Genomic DNA, 19054 nt, shown 5'->3' on the forward strand with positions numbered 1-19054 from the left:
ATAATGGCTAATTAGCCTAACCCTCTTTCACATTTTTTTTTTAATAAATATTCTCCTTATTTCAGTTATATCCACATTTCTTCCTCATTTTTTTCACCGTTCTTCTTTATTTTTTACTTTTCTCCTTTTTTTTCACCTTCTCTTTTATTTTTTAACCTTTATTCTTCAGTTCTCCATATGGGTTTCCTCTCGAAAAATTTCTCCCTCTCTTGTTTCCTTTGAAATGATTTATTCTCTTTCTTGTTTTAGTCTTCTTTCATGTCTTACGCATATTATTGAAAGAATACCAATTTAAATCTTCTTATTAAACACAACACCTTGTAGAGAATAAAGTTGAATATCTTGAACCTTCTTTATGTCATTTGAAATTAGAGAATATAATTGTTGGCCAATTAATTTTTAATGGCGAAATTTTATTTTGTGTAATCTTTTTAATGTAATATAAGATGATTTTTAGGAAATGCAATACTATATGCCTTTATTTATATTTTTAATGTGCTACAAAGTGAATATAAATAAGGACTTATTCAATTAGAGTTTAGCATAAAACACAATCACAATTATACCTAAAATTAATACAGTACATTAAATATTATTTTGGCCAAAACTCCTAAAATTAATCAATCATTCGAGAGTAATACATCATGAGTAAACTATGTAAAAAATAAATTTACAAACCATAAGTTAATATAGTTGGACAGATGCACTTTAAACAACATGAAATTTTAATATATAGGGGAATATAGTTCGGGGGGGAGGGGAACACCATATAGTTTAAGTAGATAACTGATAAAAAATGATAGTTTAGGCGGATTTTAGGCTGAGTTAAATAGCCACATGTAGTGCTATGTGACACGTTTTTTAAATAATTAAAAACGCACCTCTAAGAATGCAATGAGGGATTTTTAATATGAAGGACAATATATTTCACGAGGGTTTTGGGGACACCGAATAGTTTAAGTAGAAACTTACAAAAACATAATAGTTTAGGGGGATTTTAGGGTATTAAATCTATATAATATTTAATAATTATGAATTATTGATAAAATATTTAAATCATTTGGTTAAAATAGTTATAGCTAAAAGTTTTACGCATCTTAAATTGTAGTTACTAGTTGTTTCTTGTCTTTAATTCGTCTCAACTCAAATCGTTCTTTTTAGAATGTTAGTTTAGAACAATGTTTCTTAATTCTTTGAGTGCCTTTATAGACATTTTTCCAGCTACTTTGATACGTAAGTATTAAAATTCATCCTTAACATTGATTGACTCTTGAAACATAGTAGTTACTACAGTATTAATTTACCATTATTTATATAAATTTAATTATTTGAACCAAGATTTATATTTTTTGGTCGAACAATTTGACGCCGTCTGTGGGGATGTTTTAGTTAAATTTTTAGTTTCCTCTAGATCTACAATTAACGCAAGTCACTAACGTCAAAAATCTCGAGATCTCCTTTCTTTGTGTATACAAAACCCTACATGGCAGGTAACTAAGGAGAAAGGACAAAAATAACATGTGACTGCCCAACCAACCTTATGAATGTCATCAACGAAAGCTGTGAAACAGTAGGTGAGGACACGATGCCCAACGCGTCCCTAGGCGAGAGAGGTTGCCACCCCCACACTGCAGCATAAAGAAACCCAACGGAAAATAGGTCCCCGCGTCTATAGAGAAAGGGATGTCACCAGCTGTGAAAAAAGCCCTCGAGGCATGGTTGACCGACACGCTATCAAGCGTCCTTAACAAACCTGCCCCAGGCCTGGCTGCAGAAACCACAAGGGCTTGCAAGATACAACAAATAGATGAGCAGTGCACCCGACCCCTCCCTCTAACGACAGGTATGACTAACAATGTTACTGATAGCGCAGGTGACAACGCCCTCGCTACCATTCTAAAGAGGATGGAAGAAATGGAGAATAAAAATAAGGCACTCCGAGATCATATGAAAGAACACCAAGAACGAGTTGACAAGATACCAGGTGCTCTTAAGTTGCTGCCGAAAAGAAACGTCGGCAGGTTCGTAGAGCAGTCGTACAGCGATGATTCAGCCCCGTAAGCCACACCAAATACCTTCAAAATGTTGCCCTTCCTCGGGAAATACGATGGAATGACTGATCCTGAAGATTATATGACTCACTACGTCACCGCCGTGAAAGGCAACCATCTCGTCAAGAACAAATGTCCTCCATTTTGCTGAAGAAGTTTGGCGAGACCCTTACGGGAGGGGCATTAACATGGTATTCGTAGCTACCAACACGCTCTATAGAAACTTTCGAAGAAATGGCCGATAAGTTCGTAACCGCCCATGCCGGAGCCAAGAATGCCGAGGCGAGATTAAACGACATATTTGCTATTAAGCAATCCCTGGGAGAGGGACTAAGTGATGCAGTCACAACTTTTCAGAACGGGCTGAATAGAGAGGGTTCAATAGCAAGTAGAAAACTGTTGAGCCGATTGATGAAGTGTCCTCCAACCCCTTGGGACGAAATCCACAATGCTTATTGTGCCGAGGTCCGAGCAGACAAGGACGATCTCAATGGACCAACTCACCAGCTAACCTTGATATAAGCCGAATCCAGAAAGGAATGAAGAGGCAGTACCAGAAGAGATCATCCGATTCTGCGGCCTCATAAGGAACGGCACCAACCATATGTCAGGGAGGTCGCCGCACCCTCCTTCCGCTATGAAAAAGGCTCGTCCAGACCAAGGACTGGGACTCGTCCGAATGAAAGAGATATGCCTCTTTTATTATCTACTCACAATTTTTGTATGTCGCCTACAGAAATAGTCTACGCTCTTGAGAAACTCGGAACAAAAGTGAAGTGGCCGCCGAAGATGAGATCAGATCCGAACACTAGAAAGTCTGAAGCCCTCTGTGAGTTCCACCAGGAACGCGGGCACAAAACAGAAGATTGCATCGTCCTCAGACAGGAAGTCGTAAACATGTTACGACAAGGGCACCTCAAAGAGTTGTTAAGCAATAAGGGGAGGACCAACTTCGCCAAAGGACGTGAACATCAAGGCCCGCCGAAGCCGCCATCGCCAGCTCGTGCCATTAACATGATCATCGGTTGCAGCGACGACGACTCTATCAACAACAAGATGTTCACCACCACTCACAAACTCAAGCAGTCTATCACCCGCAAACGGTATGACGGACTCGAAGAAAGTATCATCTTAGACGAGTCGGATGCCGACGGTTTGACTTTCCCTCATAATGATGCCCTCGTTATTACTTTACGCATTTTAGATACCGATGTCAAACGCATAATGGTGGACGATGGAAGTGGTGCATGCATTATCCATCCCCGAGTCCTAACCCAAATGACGTTCGAGGATAAGATAGTGTCGCGCTGCATCACGCTAACATGTTTTAATAATGCATTTGAGCGAACATTCGAGGAAATTACTCCCCGTCTTGGCCGGCAGCGTGACTCTGGAGATGACATTCCACATCATGGACCAGGCCACTACGAACAACGCCATAGTGGGACCGCCATGGATACACCCCATGAGAGCCATCCCATCCATCCTATACCAAGTAATTAAGTTCCCCACAACGTGGGGGATATTCAGCATTCGCGGAGAACAACGCACGTCCCGGGAATGCTACCGCATTTCCTTGGACAGAAGGATCATCCAACATAAAAGAGATAAAGAAAAAGAGGCATAGCAATCAACAAGGTCGAGGTGGAAGCAAGAAGAAACCAGGGATGTCATCATGGATCCCGACATGGTCGAGGCTGCAGGTTCGACTATATAAGACCCCGACCCCATTCAATTAGACCTCAAAGATCATAGCAAGAAGGCCTATATCGGCTACAAACTCTAGGAACCAATTAAATTCTGTCAATTCTTAATAGCTAATGCAAATTTCTTTGGTTTCATCCATGCATATATGTCGGGCATCCCAAAGGAAATCGCCACACACAAGTTAAACATCGACCCATTCCACCCCCCAGTAAGTCAAGTCAGACGTAAATTCAACGTCGCTATCAACGATGCAGTCCGCGAGGAGGTGAAAAAACTATTAGAAAACAACTCCATCAGGGAGTCGAAGTACCCCAAGTGGATTGCCAACTTAGTGATGGTCAAAAAGAAAAATGGAAAATGGCGAATGTGCGTGGATTTTAAGACTTGAACAAAGCATGTCTGAAGGACTCGTTCCCGTTACCCCACATCGACCAGCTCATCGACGCAACAACCGGGCACGAACTATTGAGTATCTTGGACGCTTAGGCTATAATCAAATTCTCATAGAGGAAGAAGACTAGGAGAAGACCACGTTCATCGCCCACCCAGGAACGTATTGCTATAGGGTCATATCGTTCGGACTAAAAAATGTGGGGGCTACTTATCAAAGTTTGGTAACCAAGATGTTCAAAAACCAGCTCGGTAAGACCATAGAGGTATATATAAATGATATGTTGGTCAAGTCCAAAAGGGCAGAGGATCACATCGATCATTTGAAAAAAACTTTAGACATACTCAGATGATACGGAATGAACCCGGAGAAATGCGCGTTTGGCGTAGCCTCGGGAAAGTTCTTGGGTTTTCTGATGTCGCAGTGAGGGATCGAGGTCAACCCAGACCAAATCAAAGCTATCGAGGGGATACCAGAACTCTTAACCACCAAAAAGCAAGTCCAAAGGTTGATAGTACTAGGGGAAGAGTTCTCAAGTCGTCGTTTGTCGAAATGGCCCAAAAAGCGGCAAAGTCAGTGGTCGAAGAGTCAACAAGGGACGAAGTCAAAGAGTCAACAAGGGTCGAGTCCAAGGTCGAGTACTTTTGATGGAGTTATAACTGCTAGTTTCAAGATAAAATATTATAGAGAATATTCTAGTGGATATTCTGTGCACTTGTACTATTAGGGTTTTTTGGGAGCATATTCCCTATAAATAGAAAAAGACACTATGATAGGGGACATATGAGATTCATTTATAAAAACACACTTTGACTTGAAAGGGAATCGGATCTCATTGCTAAGATACAAACATCACATTTTCACTGAGATTCTTATCTATATTTTTTCACTAGATCCGAGAGTAACTCAAAAATTCAAGGGATTGTCTATCTTTCATCATTGTGAGAAAAAACATTCATTTATTCCATCATTTCTTGGGTGACTTATTCATTGATATTGAATGCTACATTATTGCCTCTGATTTCTAGAATAGTTAATGTATGATACCACCACTGTCCGACTATATTTACATAGTATTTTTTGTTTCTTCAAGAACTCTATCTAGGGATATTATTGTTAGCTAAAATTAACCATTATTTATATAAATTTAATTATTCGAACCAAAATTTATATTTTTTGGTCGAACACATACAATTGTACAAGTGCATATATTATATCAGTACCTCTGTTCCAAAAAAGTTTAATCACTTTTTGCTTCTTTTGAATATTAATTTGACTAATTCATCTTTCAAATTAGATATTCAATAACGATAAGAAAGAGTAGTACAAGTTGCAATTTCTTACTACATATCAAAATGAGAAAAATTGTATTTAAAAATTCTAGTCTAACACTAACATTCTGAAAGCAAAACATGACAACCATTTTGAGGGAGGGCAAGTCAGCAGATGAGAGCACTTTCAGGCAATAATATTTATTTCATCAGAATGAGGAGAACATTTACACATATGGTAAATAAAATTCAGTAATCTTATCAGATTCACCACATATATAGGATATCGCCTAAAAATTACTGTACAAGTATTTTCAAGTTGCTTCTTTATAACTTCCACCACACTTGTCCGCATTTTGATGTGCTTAAGGGAATTGACTTCGTTTTGACTACTGTTCATAGTAATTAAGATGGTGTTATTGTGCTTATTAATGTTGTACATCAAGAGTCAGTAGGAAGACCATTCTCTGTCCAAGCAGCATATCCTCCAGCAATGTCAGTCACCCCAGTAAACCCCTACAAAATAATTGGTGCACATAATCAATTAGGGTACATAGAATTTTATGTCAGACATATTATTACAACTCAATTTTGTGTATGGATCTTAATTTGTATGTTGATTTAGGTGTGGAGGTGCAGAGGCTCTAAGATTTTACTTCTTGTCGCAAATTAATAATCACTTCCAATTTTTATTGAACTCGAAGTTTAAAAGAAAACTTTTGAACTTATGGTATAGAATGAGGTACATATATTTCGTGTGGTTATAAATCATTGTATAAAGGTAAATTATTTTTAAATATGAAAAGTGATTATTCTTTTTGGCACGGATTAAAAAAAAAATAAGTTCAACGGTATTTATTTTGGATTATTTTAAAGCAGGATCATTTATATTTGTGAATATTTTTTATGGCTAAGTGTCTGGGCCACTGCATAGACAAACAGATTACTAGTATTGCTAATTTTCTCTATATGTTCATCCAAAATTCTCTTTTACAAATATTTTTCTTTACTTATGACGCAGTATGTAAAAGGGACTTACAGCAGCAAGAAGATCACTCGTAGCCATAAATGATCTCTTCCCCAACTGGCACCCCTATACAATGCAAAGTCAAACCAAAGATATTAAATAAGCAAAAGCAAATTGACAAATCATTAAGTCGTGAAATTAAAGCTTATTAACATCATATAGCTTTGTGGACTTACAACTATAATTTCATCATCCTTCCCGAAACGTTCTAACACTTCTTCCAAGAAGTTGGGGTTCTTTGTCATACCTGCACCAAGTATAAAGAAGTAATTAAACTGATTGGACATATATTCTTGATATAATGAAATATTTCCAAGGGATGAGTGCAATTAAAATTAGTTCATATTTCTGGTACTCAAAAATGGGGAGTGTTGAATATATATGTAACCGAACCTGAGCCAATTCTAAACATGTACGGAATGTTTATGGCCCCAGGAGCATGCCCATCACTAAATTCTTCAGCAGTTCTGCGCAAAATTATAAGGTTAAACATTGAATTTTTCATACTAAAATAGCTCAATCTGTTTGGCAAACTCATTGAAGTAAAGTGCATAAATTGGCACAGTACGTACCTGACATCTAAATAACGATGACCAGCTTGGAGTAATTCAAGTGCCACACGAACTGGAACTGAAGTAGGAACGGTTGAGACCTGCACTTTCTCTCCCACTGTTGCCATCCAACTGCAGAATTCAGTCATTTTGAAGTCAAAAATATATCTTAGCTTGGTATAAATAAAACAGAGAATTAAAGTAGTCAATTCGAACCCACCTAAAGCCCGGAGTTGTATTGCTAGTGCCAAAGTTACGTCTCTTTTGAGGCTGAAATTGAGACCTCGCCATTGGAATCAATGTCACTGATGATACATTCCCATACGTCAAATTCTTGGGAACTTGGCAGTCAACAAGTGAAAATAAGGTGGAGGGAAGGGAAAGAATTCTCATGATTGCAATTCTAATTTGTGATTGAAATTCAATAGAATGAGTGAGATTTTGAAAAGATGATCAGCTCTTTGTTGAATTGTGTTAATGGTAAGAATTGAAATGGAGAGGGATATTTAAGGAAGAAGCCAAGGGATGGAGTAGACTAGTGTAAGCAGCATGGCCACATGGGTGTTAAGTCTTTGAATAGATAGACACGTAAAGGAAATATAGCATGGACTGGATTGGGAATTATTAGACAGTGACTTGGAATTTGGATAACCTGTGGTTGGATAAGTTCCAAATGGCCTTACCCTTCTTTTATCCACTCGCACACTTTTCAATGCCCTCTCACCCCGTTACAAGTTTTCATTATCCTACATATGACTATGGAGATTTTTATTTTTCCGATAATTAATAGTTGAAGTTCGAGGTTTTTATTAATTCTGATTTGTATAGGTTGGATCGGATGTCAACCTGTGGAGGCAGGTATATACTTAGCTAGATATGCAAGATTTGAAATAAGACCCGAAAAGATGGAACTACTTTCGGCGGCCCCCCAGAACAAAACCCCACCCATCTTTTCCCCTCTCCTTGTTTTATATGTCAGACAACTCAATTAGAAGAAGTTTTTTTATTATAAGTTAAAATCGAACTTGAGATTTCTAATTAAGAATGAAAAATCTCATGCATTTAATTACTTTCATGGTAACGACATGTAAGTAGTACATGCTTACATATCTGTATTGTAATTCAGAAAACAAACACGAAGATAAAAGCTTATAACAAATTAATCGAACATGAAGATAAAAGTTACAAATTAATTTCTATTGCAGTTTTAAGTTATTAAATGATACTTATCAATGAGCTTCAAAGAAGTAAAAGAATTGACAAATTTTTTTTAGTTTTTACTGTGTTATATGTCGCAATATTTGATGAAAATATAAAACGTTTTCATGAGATTACGTAAATTTTTTCTTTATTTAATGGGGACTCGTTTCTTGAGAGATGGAACTTTTTCCTTTTCTACGAATAATAATAAAAAACTGATGGTCGGGTAAATGAATATCCAGTGCCTGAGTCAATTTCATGAATAAATAGTTTTGTTAAATATTAGGGAAATATTATTCCATAAAGTGGTGTAATTCTTGGCTCAAGGTTATAAGTTTTGGGCTTGAAAAGTAATGTCACCCACCCCAGTATGTTGGTGTTGACTCTCCACAACTTACTATGGTATTAATACTAGCAAATTGGATGCCTACTCAATCCCACATTTTATAGGTTACAGGAACTCCATTGACATTTAACTCAATTTTCATACAATTCAAATTCAATTAATTTTTGTCATATATTAAACGCATCTCTTACACTTATCTATCTAGACCATAACTAGCACACAACATTTATAAGAACCATGTACTCATAGATAAAGATAGAACACAAAAAATAACCATGTACTCATAGATAAAGATAGAGCACAAAAAATAATTTGGGCTGGACTTGGTAGGGTACGCCAAGCCCGTGCAGTAGTGCAACACATGGGCGACGCGCAAGAGCCCAAGTAGCAAGCTACTTTAATGGACTCTTCCCCTTAAAAAATTAAGTTAATATCGTGTGAACCAATGGCCCACATATCAGATATTAAACTGATAAGAACAGATACTACACTTGATCTTAGCCAAAAGGCCGAGAAAGGTATGCTTGATCCATTCCAAGCAGCTGGCTTTTATTACAAGCACTTGCATTGAAGTCCTACTTTGGCCAGCGATGTGGGAGAGCAGTGTGGACAGACTGAACTCCAAGAAGAATAGAAACTTAAGCTTCTGCTTTTGTACCATGACCGTTGTAAAGAAATATATGAGATGCACTTGATGAAAAGATTAACGTGTAAAATAAATGTACAAAAAACTTTAAAATGGAAATTAATATATATTAAGACATGAGTATTGACTAAATAATTGTACTAGCACTTAATATTGAATTCCTCCAAGTTGAGCAGGAAATGGGTCATCTGCATTCTATCCTAATATCCCTCTTAGGCTATTTTCATTATAGTGCTCCTTTATATCAAAGCTACAAAAATTTAAAAGTTGCATTTGAAAGTTAATTGACAAGATTTAAGAATATGCTTGGTGTGAGTGACATGAATTAGAATAGTCACGTTTATATACTTGGATAATTAGACAATGTAATCAATAGCGAAGTTATGTAGGAGCAAGGGTGATAGTCGAACATCTTTAACCAAAAAGTTATATTATGTATATAGACAAATACTACTTTTTATGAATATATATATATATATATATATATATATATATATATATAAAAAAATATTTTGATCACCCTTAACACAGTTAAGGCAAAGAGCCGACCAATTAGTGATGTTCAATTTGACGTAAATGACTCGTGTTGGTGTAGAACTTCTTACTAAAGAAAACATCCAAACCCGCTCCCTTCTCCTTACGCATACATTTGTATTGCTACTTATTTCCTTTTATCTTTACGTTTTCACTAATAATATATAAAGAAAAGTAATTTATTGAATTGAATTAGAGAAATGAAATATAGTAATAATTAAAAAAAATAACCATCCACAAAGATAGTTGTTTAGAAGAATCCTCAACATTATAACATTTTGGAAGTAAAGTACTCCTCACTTCTTTTTTAACTAGCTTTAGCACATTAGTTCCTCAATTCTTTTGTTAACTTCAGCTCAAATATTGTCCAAAGCCTTGCTAATATTGAGCAAGCGAGCCAGAGCCGAAGTGTTGGTCCAAAAGCTGAAGTGGCCCAATTTCATTAACGGGCATATTTTCTGCACACTCAATTAACGGACCAACCACCGCCACCGGACAAACTAGTCAAACCACCACTACCACGGCGGGTGGCACCCAATTGTGAGCTGATGGCCAGTCTCATCGGCGTATCATCTTCCCCTTTTCCCACCCAAACCTCTCATCTCGTCCCATCTCGCTCTACTTCTATATCTTCCCTCCTTCAACTCAAGGTACACTTACTCTTCATCTCTTCAAGATTCATTTTTTTTCTTGCCAATATTAACATTTTTATTGCTTCATTTCCTAAAGAGAGATTCAGTACGGCGATTATTGTTTCTTCGAGTGAGCTGCTCATCGAGAAAGGTCGAAGATGCAGAGACAGAGTCAGAGTCGGAATCTAAGGTGGTGTTGTCAAATACTTCTGCTGACACAAGCATTTCAGCATACAATTGGTGTGCAGCACTTGGCGGGGTTGGGTTTCTGGAAACTTCTTACTTGACGTACCTCAAACTCACTAACTCTGAAGCATTTTGTCCTGTTGGTGATGGTAGCAGCTGCAGCAACATCCTCAATAGCAGCTACTCAGCTGTGTTTGGTAATATCCTTTTGCTATTTTCAGAAACTTTCTGCTTTAGAAGTATCTTTGTAACCTTGTATAAACATCTACAGTTTTGTTAAAAGAAACAAACTTTTAAAGTAATCTATAAATGTCTTAAAGTTTTGTTAAAAGAAACAAACTTTTAAAGTAATCTATAAATGTCTTAAAGTTTTGTTAAAATAAACAAATTTTAGTGGGAATATTAACACTTTTGGACAAGCAAAATTGGTGGGAACCTGAAAAGGTGGTTGGATACATTTATTTTTTTCACCGGACAAACAACAACTAGGCCTCAGTCACAAACAAGTTGGGGTCGGCACCAGAATGTAAAAAACTTCGCGCTTCTCTTTGATGATTAGCCTCTTGTTTGATTCTCTATATGAGTTATTAAATGTACCAGAATTAAGAATATTTGCTCTCTATTTCCCCAATTGAAAATGTCTTATTTTGACTAAAGAGTAGAAGGAACACTTTTTAGTATTTATTGAAGACCATGTAGTGCAATAGGATCCCTTTACCATTTGGAGATAAAATTGTTTTTGAGAGAATAAAAGGAGGAATACAACTATTTATGTGGTATTATATCTCTGAAAACGTAATAAAATAGACAGACTAAGAAGTGAAAGGTGAAACTTCCATTTACAGATGGAGATGGTAAATTTTTCATATTGTTAGCATTCGTCATAAAATGACTTTGTTCTATTTTGATCTGAATGACATAGATTGAACAATCATCAAATTGAAAGCAGTATGTCACTTAAACTGCAGGTAATATGTGTTGGAAAGAGATTCAGTTTTCACCCTTTTGCATTTGCCAGGTGTTCCTCTTCCATTGATTGGTGTGATTGCTTATGGAGTAGTTGCAGTACTTGGGATACAATTGGGCCAGAAAAGGATGCCTCTTGGAATTGGTGAAGCTAATGGGCGTTTGCTTTTACTTGGAACAAGTACTTCCATGGCAGCTGCCAGTGCATACTTCTTATACATCCTAAGCACACAATTCTCTGGAGAATTTTGCCTGTACTGTTTAGCTTCTGCCTTATTGTCGTTTGGTTTGTTCATCAGCAGTATAAAGGTTATCTCCACCACAGATAATATTGTTTGTTTAGCTTCTATGGCTATATGCAGTGCTAATGACAAAGGTGTGGCTTTCGTTTACAGGGTTTGGGGTCTCAAGAGGTGCAAAAAGAGGTGGGTTTACAGTTACTTATAGTTCTCTTGGTGGTTTCCACCCTAAACAATTCATACAGTGCCTCTCAGCCGACAACTACCAGGTAAAAAATCCGTACGCCTTTACACCTTGTAGGTTAATATTAGTCAAAGTGTCTTTGGATTTAAAGGACAATAGGCACCCTTTTCTTGCATTATATAAGGAAGGTTTAAGGAAAAGAAAACAGGAGCTCTTCTGTTTTATATTTCCTTGTCTATTCTTCCCAGAGTAGGTGTTGGATTGCTCGGAGCTATAAATTCAACTCTAACCTCTTCATGAGGAGTTAGATTCTCCTAGGTTAAGTACAGACGCTGTAATCTCCTTATATGATTGTAGATGATTCTCATCACTTGAGTTAGCTTTAGGTTGAATTAGGCTCAACATACATTTCTCAACTATTTCTTTCGGGTAAGTAGGCAATCGCAATACCTTATCATGGTTCCTTCTGATTTTCAATGAAGTAGGTTTGCAACATTATGGACCTTTCTTCTCGGGCTGAATTCAATGAGCTTATTGGGTTGAAATTGCTTAGAATTAAAAAGTCGATTTTTGCTTGGCATAGATTACACCGATAATCACATAACTTATGTAATCACTTTCATGCATTATTTAAGCTATAATCTTAAGCAAGTAGAGAAGCTTGTTCAGTTTGTAGCTTTATCAATAGCAAGATATCTTGGTCATTTTAATATAGAAAAGCTTTTGATGTATAGTCACACTTAATACTCTAGATCGTCTGAAATCTATGAGTTGGTGAAAAGATCCTGCACATCATTCAAGAGAACAATTACTCAAATTCCTTTTCCCATCTTTTGCAGTTCTGCTATGACTGAGCTGGAATATTTCACAACTGAGATAACATCACCGTCGACACCTTTTGCTGTTTCCCTAGCGAAGCACCTGCGTTCAATTGGAGCAAAAATGTATGGGGCTTTCTGGTGTTCTCACTGCCAGGAACAAAAAGAGGTTCTCCTTCTTTTTGCAGTTGTGCTTTCTTAAAATTGCAATGGGTATAGAAACCATATCATCCTCTGCTTGTATTTATGTAGAATATGAAAATGATTGTTTTTCTAATTGATGAATTATTCCCATTTTGGTTGCCTCAATGGCACAGTGACATTTTTTCATTAGGCAAAAAAAGAGCATGATTCTCAGAGTTGTGACCAGAAGAAAACATGGATAAGACTCTGGTTAAGAGTCAAAAGAAAACATGATATGGGTAGGGAAGAATACGAAGAATGCCCATCAAATTACTTGGATGGAAAGTTAACGTCTCCCATAAATTTGTAATAATAGCGTGACTAAAGGGGGAAAAAGAGGGAGCCTTATCTTTATTTCTTTCATATATGTTATGTCTATTTGCTGGTGCTGGAATTTGGGCTAAGAGCTTCAATGTATTTATCTCTAGAGCTCAGAAGCAGATTCTCAGAGTTGTGACCAAAACTATTTTTGTGTATTGCATTTAATCTTTAAAAATGTTAAAAAGTGCCTTAAAGATCCCACTGAAATATGGAAACAAAGTATTGTTGACAAAATAATTCAGTGTCTTTGCTTCTTTACTCTTCTCATCAAAAGCTTCCTTTTCAACCTTGCTGTTGCACTAGATACTCTGATTTGCATCATGCACTTAACAGCATGTATAAGAGATGTTTGTACTAAATTAGTTTATTTCTGGTGTCACTGCAACAAGATGTTTGGACGAGAAGCATCAAAGCTACTAGACTACGTGGAATGCTTTCCTGATGGAGTCAAGAAAGGAATTTATATGGCCAATGCATGTCAAGAAGCAAAACTTGAAGGGTTCCCTACATGGGTTATCAATGGGGAGGTGAGCAAGAACCTTCTTTCTGCTGGAAAATCTTGTATACCCTATATATATAAAGGCATCAGTCATTCGCACGCTGGATGCTGTTCGAGTCTTTTCTGTACATTGCGGGACCTTGATAGTTAAAACTATATATTGTGGCAGGTGCTGAGCGGAGAGAAGAAGCTTTCGGAGCTGGCTGAACTGTCTGGTTTCACTATGAAAGAAATCACTGAGGCTAAATGAGCTTTCTTGACCAACACAACCACATATTCTTAGGGTATCATAGTTTATGACTTTATTATTGCCCGATGGTATTTATTTTGTTTCATACTGTAATTATCTTAGTATATTGTAAACTGAATAGATAGCGTCATAAATGAATCCGAGTGGATTTTCTTCTGAGTATGTATATCAAACTCTATTACCCGCAAATATTTGAATTTTGTGGTCCTGTTTTCTGCTAATGTTGTACCTGTCCAACTTACCCCTGAAATTTAGTTATCTAGTTAAGTGGTTACTTCTGAATATCTTTTTGTGACAGAAACTTTTGAAAATTATTTAGCACATTCTTTATCTTATAAATTGAACAGTGTATATAACTTAAAATTCTATTACTATATATTATAGGAGTAAAAGACTTTCCTAATTTGGAAATCTTTTCTCTAAACTTATCAATAATATTCATTATTTTGTTATCAAGAACGCCAACAGGGACCTACTTTTATTCTAAGTAATGTTCAAATCCATCAACAAGTCAATTTTGTTTCCCTTTTTTGATTACTTTTACTTGTTCATTATACCGGAATATTTTAAAATCTCAATAATCGTGTCAAAACCAAATAGGACACTTAAGTTTGGACGGAAAGATAGTACTTATGTTTTACCAGCAACTTGTACACAATTGAATGTTTGAGTTTAAAACCCAAGTCAATAAGTTTAATAAAACTGAATGTCGAATTAAGAATCTAGTCACAAAACATAATAAAAATTAATTTGGAAAATGTAAACATTGCGGAACTAGCTATGTTTAGTTTTATATGTCATTGCTCTTTGTATTTAGAGAACTAACTCTATTTCCAATTTAACATCTGACCTTGCTTAATAATTACTAAAAAAAGAGAGCTGACCATTAGAATTTCACTTCCATTTTACTCATTATCGACTGAGTATTGAGTTTAATATGCTTATTTGACTTGAATATTTTGTAGTGATAAGAGTAACATAATAATATATTGCTTGATAGAAAGAACGTTATACCAAAGTGTAAATTTTGAATATTTTATTGAATTTTAATTCTTGGTAATTAATAAAAATTACTGTGCAAAAATTGAGGTCAAATATTGTGGAAAGTCATATTTTTTGCTTTTTAAGAAGGAAAAAAAATCAAAAGCTGAGTATCGCTTATAACTAGTTCCTCTCTTGTTTTGGCAATCCTCAGGGGGTAACCATTTTCAGTCTCTTCCTCTCGAGCGATCACTTCCTGTAACGGACATAACAATGGTGGCAGTAAATCTCAAGTCCCTGCTCATATTCTCAGCATTCCTTAGGGTATTTTTGATAGTTTACGGAGAATGGCAAGATAGGCATATGGAAGTTAGATACACAGATGTAGACTATCTTGTTTTCTCAGATGCAGCTGCTTTAGTCGCTGCTGGAAAATCCCCTTATCAAAGATCTACGTATCGCTACTCACCCTTAATTGCCTTTATTCTTGTACCCAATTCTTTCATTCATCCTTCTTGGGGAAAATTCATCTTCTCCGCTTCAGGTATATGCCGTTTTGGGGTTCTTTTTACTGCCTTCATATACTTAAAAGGTCTGAGCTTTACAATTTTAATATGATTAATTATTCATGGTTGAGTTAAGTTTTCTGTTTATTATTTGTTGGAAATGCCAGATGCATGAAAGCTATAATCTTTTGATGATTTAAGATTTGTGGTTTATTCTTTTAGTCAATTTTTGAATTTAGCTCTTATTGAATTTTCTGTAAAAAGGGTTCTGATTTCAGGACAGTGCGAAGTTTCCATTTTTATTTTCTCATTTGGTATTCTTGTTTTGCCTCATACAAGTGCTTCTTGCATGTGGAGATCAAGAGATTTCAATTCTCATTGTTTATGTTTATAAGCTTAGGTGTCATTGGCAATCTTTGACATTGTTGTGGTTATATAACTAAGAATGGGTGAATTGTTAAATGTGATAATCACTTGCACTTGCACCTTTGTATCTGAGTTGATTGTTTCTTCTTATTGCAAACAATGCATAATTGGATTCTTAGAAACGTTACCTTAATTATGTTTCCAAAACAGATGTGCTTACTGAAACTTACAATTGAGTTCGTGCGGCAGATCTTCTCGTGGGATTTCTTATCAACACCATTCTAAAGCTAAGAGGGGTGCCTGAAAAATTGTGCACCTATTCGGTGATGGTATGGCTTTTGAATCCATTTACCTTTACCATTGGAACCCGCGGGAACTGTGAGCCTATCATCTGCGCCATAATCCTTTGGATTATTATATGTCTAATGAAAGGTAAAATTTGTTGTACCTATTTTTTTTGGTGAAGTAAGTAAATTTCCAGTACCTTTTGCTTACTTCTAATATGATTATGTTGAGAATTAGCTCTCGTATTTTTATTTTTCATTGTTAGTTTACTCCTCTACTGTTGCTTTCTCAGTTATTGTCTTTCATAATGGTCTTTGTCTCCTTCTTAACCTGCTTTAATTATCATGGGGCAATGTAAATGACAGTAAGGAGGGGACATACGGGAGGGGAAATATTTAGACTATGATCATCATTCTTTAAGTGATGACATTGGTAGAAAAGAAGGTATTGTCATCAAATACCGGTCAAGATTGAGTCTTTCTCTTCTCCCACTCCACCCTAGCGTTAGGTGTATAATGCCCAACCTAATATTATCAGCCACTGAATGAGGTTTTAGCGAGCAACAAGACTTGTCCTGAATACTTATTTTTTTACCGTTAGAACTTGGGTATATCTGATAAAGAGATGAAACAAGACTTGTCCTGAATCTGCCACTGTTTCTTTTCATAGCTCTTATACGATTTGAAACTATAGTGAGCCTCTAGTTTAAAAGAAAAGTAGAAACCAAGAATGTTAACTCTGGAAATTTTTAGGATTAAACAGAAAACTATTTTAATTGAGAGTCTTTTTAGGAATCCTCCGATATTTTGGGTCAGATAACTGTATTCTCACTTGGGTTAGTGCCACTGAAACTGTAGCTTCATATTTTTCTTTGTAAGTGAAAGTCATCACGCTCTCTTGACTTTGGTGGTTTTCCCTGATCAGGTCGTTTAGTACAAGCTGCATTTTGGTATGGGCTTGTCGTCCACATGAGAATCTATCCAATAATTTATGCTCTTCCAATCATTTTAGTTCTTGATCCTCTGTTCTTCCAGTATGGTACAAAACCTGCTCTTGTGAATTGGAGTTCTAGAAAAAGCAAGTCACATCAGACTTCCAGCTGTAAAAAGCTTATGGATCCTTATTGTATATGGAACTTTTTGACAAGCCTTTTAACCTGGAGAAGGATAACGTTTGGGCTTATTTCTGGAGCTATGTTCTTTCTCCTTACTGGTTTTTTCTTCTATTTATATGGATGGGAGTTCTTGCATGAAGCACTTCTTTATCATCTTACACGTACTGACCCAAGGCACAATTTTTCAATCTATTTCTACCACATATATCTGCACTATGAACATGAGTTTTCAAGCTTGGAAAAGCTCGTCTCATTTCTGCCTCAGATTATGGTGCAGCTGGTTCTTGTTTTCCGTTTTGCACAGGATTTTCCATTTTGTTTCTTTGTGCAGACTGTGGCATTTGTAGCATTTAACAAGGTTTGTCAGCAATCCTTGACTTCTTTTTGGGTTGAGAATCAGCTAATAATAGCTTGACTTTCCTTTAGCAAATATAATGTTCTTTTCCTCTGCAGGTTATGACAGCTCAATACTTTGTTTGGTTCTTCTGTCTCTTGCCGCTAATCCTGCCATGGACCAACATGAAACTCAAAGGAAAAGGATTGGTCTGCATCTTGTTGTGGATTGCAGCTCAGGGTCATTGGTTGATGTGGGGATATTTGCTTGAATTTAAAGGAAAGAATGTCTTTCTTCAACTCTGGGTGGCAGGTTTGCTATTTTTGGCTGCAAATACTTTCGTTCTTATCAATATTATCCAGCAACACACATACAGTCCAGTCTTCCAACAGTCATCTCCTGCCGCTTCAAAGAAACGTGTCAAACAGGGATGAGGAATCATATCAGATACCTCCTAATTCAATGTGGGAACATTTTAGAGCGAATAGTGTATTTAGCCATGTTCAGGACTTGTAGAGCTTTTCGCAATCAAGCAAAACACTTGATGTTTTCATAGCTCCTAACCCAAAAATGCCAGCACTGAAGATGTACCAAGAGATTGTAATGACTTTATTCTTGGCCTCTTGTCCATTTTGCTTTAGTGGATACTTCACCACAAAAGCAATATACAATTGTCTACTGCAATTTTTTTGTACGCGGGATGGTTGGAGTTTTCTTGATTACAGTTTACTTCTCATTTAGTTTGATATTCATTTCCCACCCTTGCTAGAGTTCGTTAGGCAGCTAGAGGAGTGACGTCACATCCTTTTCATGTGCGTTGCTTGCCTGTATATCTTTGTAAAACCAATATGATTGGTATGAATAAAGATATCTCTTTTTGTTGTTCCGTGTCATTGTTCTTTCAGTTCTTGTTGCCTCGTTTTCTACTGTATTTCCTTGTAGCTCATTGAATTATTGAATTTCCATGTGATAAGAAATGAAGATCCTTAGGTTGTTGAAGTGCAATGCCACTGGATGAGTCGATAAATGGCTTGTGTCAGCATTTTTTCACTGGATTATTCATGCTATATAAATTTACAACATCATTTTGAATATTTCAGGTATGAGCAAATAGATGTTTTACCTTTTAAATTTTGGATATTGGTTGGGCAAAGGTGGAAAAAGCAATAACTGTGGCATATAGGTGCACTGCTACCCCTTAGAATGTATTACTCTTGAGAAGGAAAACATCCTCAAAGAAGAAAATACTGTTAAATGGCAAGCTATAAAAGGTGAATTCCATTCTGGTATTACATTACAAACGAGTGAAATTGTCAAGACATGTCTAGAGGGACAGAGCTAGGCAATTGTATATGCCACGAGATTTCTCTTTGTTATGCTCTCTAGTTCCTACCAGTGAACCTTTCAAAGAGTAAATTTGTTTAGTTGGGACACAAAAAAAATGGTGTAGTGAAGAGGATGTTGAT

At 36.4% G+C, this 19054-nt stretch overlaps 3 protein-coding genes and 1 non-coding gene across 4 annotated transcripts; 2 read left to right on the forward strand and 2 right to left on the reverse strand.

The window, feature by feature from the left end:
* Positions 1–5596: 5596 nt before the first annotated feature.
* Positions 5597–7501, reverse strand: LOC104105296 (thiosulfate sulfurtransferase 16, chloroplastic-like). Its single transcript, XM_009613555.4, has 6 exons — positions 7219–7501; positions 7020–7130; positions 6841–6914; positions 6624–6694; positions 6460–6513; positions 5597–5936 (listed from the first exon to the last, which is right to left on the reverse strand). Exons 1-6 carry the CDS (start codon positions 7389–7391, stop codon positions 5862–5864), a joined length of 558 nt encoding a protein of 185 aa, XP_009611850.1. The 5' UTR covers positions 7392–7501; the 3' UTR covers positions 5597–5861.
* A 1369-nt stretch (positions 7502–8870) lies between these two features.
* On the reverse strand, positions 8871–9066 carry LOC117279014 (U2 spliceosomal RNA). Its single transcript, XR_004509406.1, has one exon. It is a non-coding gene; the product is annotated as a U2 spliceosomal RNA (small nuclear RNA).
* A 998-nt stretch (positions 9067–10064) lies between these two features.
* Positions 10065–14223, forward strand: LOC104105297 (thiol-disulfide oxidoreductase LTO1). The gene is made up of 7 exons (XM_009613556.4): positions 10065–10374; positions 10454–10739; positions 11561–11817; positions 11904–12016; positions 12771–12918; positions 13643–13780; positions 13922–14223. Exons 1-7 carry the CDS (start codon positions 10273–10275, stop codon positions 14000–14002), a joined length of 1125 nt encoding a protein of 374 aa, XP_009611851.1. The 5' UTR covers positions 10065–10272; the 3' UTR covers positions 14003–14223.
* A 923-nt stretch (positions 14224–15146) lies between these two features.
* On the forward strand, positions 15147–18474 carry LOC104105298 (GPI mannosyltransferase 1). Its single transcript, XM_009613557.4, has 4 exons — positions 15147–15527; positions 16105–16287; positions 17065–17612; positions 17708–18474. The coding sequence occupies exons 1-4, from the start codon at positions 15257–15259 to the stop codon at positions 18020–18022; spliced, it is 1317 nt and encodes a 438-aa protein (XP_009611852.1). The 5' UTR covers positions 15147–15256; the 3' UTR covers positions 18023–18474.
* Positions 18475–19054: the final 580 nt, after the last annotated feature.

Source organism: Nicotiana tomentosiformis, chromosome 2 (genome assembly GCF_000390325.3).
Source record: "Nicotiana tomentosiformis chromosome 2, ASM39032v3, whole genome shotgun sequence".
Taxonomy (NCBI): Eukaryota; Viridiplantae; Streptophyta; class Magnoliopsida; order Solanales; family Solanaceae; genus Nicotiana; species Nicotiana tomentosiformis.